The 6738-nt window shown below is 34.5% G+C and overlaps 1 protein-coding gene across 2 annotated transcripts; it reads left to right on the forward strand.

The window, feature by feature from the left end:
- The first annotated feature begins 1138 nt into the window (after positions 1 to 1138).
- On the forward strand, positions 1139 to 6479 carry LOC132068509 (glutamine synthetase-like). Of its 2 annotated transcripts, XM_059462117.1 has the most exons (12): positions 1140 to 1302; positions 2671 to 2710; positions 2820 to 2923; positions 3017 to 3065; positions 3283 to 3389; positions 3501 to 3588; positions 4238 to 4366; positions 4607 to 4681; positions 4806 to 4859; positions 5253 to 5290; positions 5526 to 5685; positions 6010 to 6479. In XM_059462117.1, the coding sequence occupies exons 1-12, from the start codon at positions 1229 to 1231 to the stop codon at positions 6160 to 6162; spliced, it is 1071 nt and encodes a 356-aa protein (XP_059318100.1). In that variant the 5' UTR covers positions 1140 to 1228; the 3' UTR covers positions 6163 to 6479. The 2 variants fall into 2 exon arrangements, with proteins under 2 accessions (XP_059318101.1, XP_059318100.1); XM_059462118.1 differs by lacking the exon at positions 5526 to 5685 and having other exon boundaries at positions 1139 to 1302; positions 6070 to 6479.
- The last annotated feature ends 259 nt before the right edge of the window (positions 6480 to 6738 follow it).

Below are 6738 nucleotides of genomic sequence, written 5' to 3' on the forward strand. Positions count from 1 at the left end.
TGCGTTTTGTGTTATTTTCTTAAAAAATATCTTAATTAAATAGTCATATCTTACTAGGACTAAAGAAATATTTGAAGTACAAGTTATATGTTTTGTATGAAGGCTTTACCGAAAAAACCCAAAAAATCCAAGCAACCCGAAAAAATCGTGAAAACCTGAGGTTGAAAAACCCAACTTGTATTGGTTTGATTTGGTTTATAGATTTAAAAACTCGATGCAATTAATTTGGTTTGGTATTTGAAAAAACCGAACCAACCCGGTTCATGTACACCCCAATCAAATGTATTTGATAAATAAAATTCTTTAATTGCCAAAAAAATATTCAATGCACTATAACATATTAGCAATACAAAAGGTACCAGCAAAACAGGGACGGGGCCAAGAAGGGGATAGAGGATTCATCCGAACCCCTTTCGGCAAAAAATTATATTATTTATACATGATTAAAATTATTTTTTTTAATATATATAATAGATGTTAGATAAAAGCTGAGCGCATTCGTTTATTTAGTTCTTCATATTTTGAACCTTGGTGAAAATTGGTTTAGCACTTTAAACAAAGGATATGGTGCTATGGATGGTCGCTCCTATAATATGGAAAGTGCAATTTACCCCTGATATGAAAAAATTCTTGATAGGGAACGCTCCCGAATAGGGCCCTACGCGACGCTAATCGTATTAATCGAACTCTAATGAGGTTACCGATCACCGAATAAGAAAAAAGAAAGCAATACAAAATGCATATAAGGCAAAAATACTCTTCAAATGTACCATCATCTATTAAAGATTCAAATATTATTAATTCATGGTATAATATCGGATGCATTAATGGACCGGCATTTCAGTTACCCGGTAAAATATTCAAGAATCTTCAAACAGATTCTCTTCTGCATCCATCAGTTACCTATTCTTCGGAACAACCTATGCTCTATCTCTTAATTTTCTTATCCATATTTCCAAAAACAAATAATAATAATAATAATAATAAATAATAATAATAATAATAATAATAATAATTTAAGCTGTCAATTTGTCATATCACATTCCTTTTTAGTTCATTAAATTGAATTAAATAAATTCCGTAATAATTGCCGATTGTTTTTATAGCTCTTCAACTACCTACATATAAAAACAGGACACTCCTCTTTTGCCTCTAACACATACACAAATCATTAATTAATTTTCACAAAAAAAAAAAAAAAAGCAACTTTTTGTGAATTTTTTTCATCATGCCTATTCTTTCAGATCTCATCAATCTTAATCTCTCTGAATCCACTGAGAAAATTATTGCCGAATACATATGGTTAGAATTTTTTTTTCGTTATTAATCTTGTTAATGTTTTTTGTTTGTTTGTTTGTCTTTTTATTCCCTTTATTAGATATAGTTATGGTTCTTCTGATTGTTGAAATGGTGTTTTCTCTGATTGTTAGATTTCTGTATCGCTGTTTTGTCGAATTGTTTACTCTGTTTGATCAGAATTTTGCAGTGTGTTATGATCTGTTATTTGTGTATACATGATGGGAGTTTTATATTTTTGGTAATTGTTGTAAGTGTTTATTGTGATCGATCAGTCAATTCATTAGATCCATTTTATGTAATTCCATCGTGTTTTTAATTGTTTTTTTTTTTTCCTTAAAGATGAAAAAAGGACATTGTAAAAAGTCTCTTTCCTCTCAGGTTTGGAGCTAGGGGGCCCAAAAGGTCCATCTAAATCCACTTTCATCAAAAAAATAATACTGCATATAAGGTTAATTTTTTATATATTAATAGTAGATGTTGAATGGTCAAAAAGTGGATCTACCATTTTAAATTAGAGGGGTGTAATCTGGTAAAAGAATTGCGCCAAATTTTTACACCAAAAGGTCAACACGCTACATGAAACATTTCGCATTTACACTAGGTCCTTGAAAGGGCAGCACACCAAGGAGTGTAATGTAGACCGCCTATCCTGACGCAAGTATCGGTGAATGATTTTACAGCTCGAACCCGTAACTAACAGGTCACACAAAGATTAATTATGTTGTTGCTCCATGCATGTTTCCTCTTTCCTCATAAAGATGATGCGTTCATTGTTTACACCAAATAAAAAAACTCAACTTTAGCAGTTTATTACTAACCATGGTTAAGTGACAAATGTGTGGTGCTGATAGTAAGTTTTTGGCATGGTGCCAGGACACAACTACTCATTTGTAGCAAGACAGCAAAATTAACATAAATGTATGTCTTAAAAAGATTTAACGTATAGTAGGTGCTGCAAATAATATGCATTCCCTCTTGATCGTGCGTGATTGAAAAATTATTATTGCAAAATGTTGGCTTTAACATTTGTTTTCTTCTGAATTAGGAATAGCTTATAGAGAAAGATCCAATCTTTAATCTCTGCTTTGCTAGTTTTTTTTTACCAGGGGGTTATTTGCAGTACAACTACATCTACATGATAGTCGTTACTTTGTTTAGTTTAAGTTCTATACAAATATACAATGATATTGTCTTAAGATTTTTACACCAGCAGGTAAGTTACACGGAAAACAGCTAAACTTTTATAACGAGCATCATTTGATAACCGGAATAATAGAGTAAATAACTATTTGTAATAGCTTTAATTATACTAATAATGTAAAATATTTACATGTGTATAACTTAAATCCGTCTTCTTTGTTATGAATTCAGGATTGGCGGATCAGGCATGGACCTCAGGAGCAAAGCCAGGGTATTACTTTTTATATTTATTATTTTAGATAACAACCTATTCTTTTTTTTGTTTTTTGAGAGCTTGAAGAATGCTATCTTCGTAAAAATAATTGTTTTTAAATTTACAGACTCTTGTAGGTCCTGTTAAAGATCCTTCAAAGCTTCCGAAATGGAACTATGACGGGTCAAGCACAGGCCAAGCTTCAGGAGAAGACAGTGAAGTGATCCTTTAGTAAGTTTCCTTTATTGTGCAAAAATATTTTGCGAAGTTTCGTTAATTTCTGAATAGAATCATCTGACCATATTAAATTGAAATTCCAAATAGTCCTCAAGCAATTTTCAACGATCCATTCAGGAGGGGCAACAATATTCTGGTGAGTTAATTTATTGTTGTACCTATTACTCTTACGTTCAAAAATGTTGGCAAACTCGTGTCGGTCCATCCAACACGCACCAGTTGGCATTTTTCACGAGTCCAAGCAGCATAGCCTGTTAGATATTGTTAATTTCTGGATTCTTTCTCCTAAAGTTGGATTTTTTTTAGAATATTGTACATTTTGCGTTTTTTAATTGTCTTTTGTTTTTCTTTAGGTTATGTGTGATGCTTACACTCCAGCTGGTGACCCCATCCCAACAAACAAGAGGCACAACGCTGCCAAGATTTTCAGCAACCCTGTTGTTGCTGCTGAAGAACCATGGTATTGAAAAACTCTATTTAGACTTTAAACGTAAAAAGGTTTTGTCAGTCCTTAATTATTATTGTGTTTGCTTATAATTTTCCTGATTGTTGGAATAACTTTTCCAATTAGGTATGGTATCGAGCAAGAATACACTTTGCTGCAGAAGGAGGTTAATTGGCCTCTTGGATGGCCTATTGGAGGTTTTCCTGGACCTCAGGTACTATTGTTAATACCTTCAACGTCTTACTTCGGGTTTATTAACATAGTTAAAGACTTGTTTTATGTAGTGTTGGAGATTTTGAGTTATTGTATTATCTGTTTGAAAGATATGAAAAAATGGGTTTGAAAGTTTTTTCGACATTTAGTGTAATTTTGATCATCAAATTAACTTCACAGAGTTTGGAGGACATATGACGATTTTCAAGATTTGAAAAACTTGAGTTTGGACATTTTTCAAATACCGTCCTTGCAAACTCAAAAGCTTGAACTTTATGGGGCTTGAATTTTAGAATGAAGATGTCAATTGCTAACACCGATGCCCTCGCCTTCCCTTCTTCCCTTTTTTTGCATTGTGTATCTGTGCTCATATGTTTGTTTTTCTAATGCTGTGAAGTTATATTGCACTTTTAACTTAAAGAAATGAAAGTGTGGCATTGTTCCCTTTACTTTGCATCAGTTTCCTGTAACATGGTGGAACTAAAAACTCTCCTTCGGATTACATACGAAAACTATATAACCACTTGATTTTGTATTCAAATCTTGGAAGAACAGAAAATTATCTTCTTTCAGTAGATCATTCATAGTTCTGCTATTTTATTCTTACTAACAGCTAAAAGTTTTCTGATGAATTATATTGTCCCATTTAGGGACCTTACTATTGTGGAACTGGAGCTGACAAGGCTTTCGGACGTGATATAGTCGATGCACATTATAAGGCATGTCTTTACGCTGGGATTAACATCAGCGGCGTCAATGGAGAAGTGATGCCTGGGCAGGTACATAGCCCTTTTCCCCTTTCCTGTCCCACTTCTTTTCCAAACAGAGGTGAATTCAATATATAGAGTCAGTCAGTCAGTTCAGAATGAGAGTATTAGATGTATACAACTTAAATTTCTCTTTGCATATGTATACATAGTTCGAACTTGAATCAATTCTACATCCTAGATCCGCTTTTGTTTTCAGAAAAAAATCCATCATTCTGCGCCTCTTATTAAACATGCCATAATTTTATGTAGTGGGAATTCCAAGTTGGGCCTGCTGTAGGGATCTCAGCAGGTGATGAGGTGTGGACCGCCCGTTACATTCTCGAGGTATTTCAATACTTGGCTGTTACAAAAATTTTACCATTTTTCAATCTTCAATCTAATTATAATATGGAGTTTGATTGGTGCACTTGCGTTTTTTTTTTTTTTTTTAATTATGGGTGTTAAACAGAGGATTGCTGAAGTTGCTGGAGTTGTCGTTTCATTTGACCCGAAACCTATCCCTGTGAGCTTTCTGCTATTTATTTTTTAACGTTACTTTTAATTTAGCTGCTCTTTAATAGTAAAAAAAGTACTTGCTTCAAGCTGATATTCTCTTGAACAAGGCTTGCATTTACATCATTTTTATCGGTGGCGGAACAAAGTAGTGTGAACTGATCCCCTTCGTCGGAAAACTATACCATGCAAATAGAGTAAAAATGATCTCTTTTTGGTTATATATGAGTTGAATCACCTTGACATGAAGAAAAATTCAAGTACAGGTAGTAAAGGGGGTACAAAATTGCTTTAGGTCATCTGTCTAAATTACAACTGTGACATTCTGAATATTTTTGAATCCCCTTGTATAAATTTCTGGTTCCTGAGTTCCTCCACTGATGTTTACCCTTTTTACTGTCAGGGCGATTGGAACGGTGCTGGTGCTCACGCAAACTACAGGTAGAGGAGCGGCCTTTTTATTCTACTATACAATTATGAGCCCGTCTGGATAAAACAAGTAAAACTAACTGATAAGCATCAAGTACTTAAAAACATTCTAAGTGCTGAAACTGATTTTATGATTAAGTAGTTTACGTGTTCGGATAGAAGTGCCACAGCTGATTATATCTTCATCCATCTCCTCTTCCGGGCTCCCTCTATATATGAGAGTATTGACATGTAATGTTTCTTTCAGCACCAAGTCAATGAGGGAAGATGGAGGTTATGAAATCATCAAAAAGGCTATTGACAAGCTTGGACTGAGGCACAAAGAGCACATTGCTGCATACGGTGAAGGCAACGAGCGTCGTCTCACTGGAAAACATGAAACAGCTGACATCAACTCCTTCAAATGGGTACGTAAACTGTTGTATTTTCTACTTAATTGTCATTTGATTCCCTCTCTTTCTGCTCGCGCACACCTGCAATGTCTGTTGCTGTGGAACTTCAGAGTTTCATTTTGACTTTCAGTTACGTTGTCAATCAATGTTGCCAAACTACTTTGTTCCTGAAACATGATGCTCTAAATTCTTTGATTACAAAACACTCTTTGTGTTCTTTTCTGTGTTCGCTTAGGATTCTATTGCGATATTGATCTCAAGAATCTAATATAGTAGTTACAATTATTTATCCGAGTGTATCTAGTGTCTCATTTTATGTTGCTACATTTGTTTGCCCAGGGGGTTGCAAACCGTGGATGCTCCGTTCGTGTAGGCAGAGATACAGAGAAGGCAGGGAAGGGATACTTTGAGGACCGGAGGCCTGCTTCAAACATGGACCCGTACGTTGTCACTTCCATGATTGCTGAGACCACCATTGTCTGGAAACCTTGAGCTGTTCGTGAGTGTCTGGCTATGTTGCTCAGATCATCCAAAAATGTTGTCCGACATGTGTAGGATCTTCAAAAATGCATAGCTTTTAGAGGATCTGACATACATTTGGCAATATTTTTGAAGAGTTCGAGCAACATAGGTGTCTGGAGGACTATTGTTTCTTGTGTCGAAGACTTGATTAGTTAGGGTTGTCTATTCTATTTTCTCTATTGTTTCTTAGTTTCGTTAAACATTTCATTCATCAAAGGGTGAATTTAGTGTTTATGATTTGGCAAGGTTGTTAATGACAGTTATTTTTATTGGGTTTTAACTTATTAGTGTTTGCTTATGAGTCCACGTCTACTTGGTATTATTAAGAGTTAACTTTTGTATGTTACACTGATATAGTATCATGATTCATGAAGATAGGATAAATACCTACTATATATCGGCGGTTAAATTATAGTGATAGTGTAACAAAAATTACACGTCATTGTTTACACTAATTTGTTATAATTCTCTTTTCATATTTTACCACGAACTCATCACTGGCAGGAGGGGAGCTATAACTATGACTACGAGTTCATCAAAACTTTG

Source organism: Lycium ferocissimum, chromosome 8 (assembly GCF_029784015.1).
Source record: "Lycium ferocissimum isolate CSIRO_LF1 chromosome 8, AGI_CSIRO_Lferr_CH_V1, whole genome shotgun sequence".
Classification (NCBI taxonomy): Eukaryota; Viridiplantae; Streptophyta; class Magnoliopsida; order Solanales; family Solanaceae; genus Lycium; species Lycium ferocissimum.

Bases quoted from the DNA above. Each gene is read 5' to 3' on its own strand.
- LOC132068509 (XM_059462117.1), top strand. From the start codon at position 1,229: ATGCCTATTCTTTCAGATCTCATCAATCTTAATCTCTCTGAATCCACT. The intron at 2,711-2,819 runs GTATTACTTTTT...TTAAATTTACAG, and splicing joins ACCTCAGGAGCAAAGCCAGG to ACTCTTGTAGGTCCTGTTAA. The intron at 3,390-3,500 runs GTATTGAAAAAC...TTTTCCAATTAG, and splicing joins GTTGCTGCTGAAGAACCATG to GTATGGTATCGAGCAAGAAT.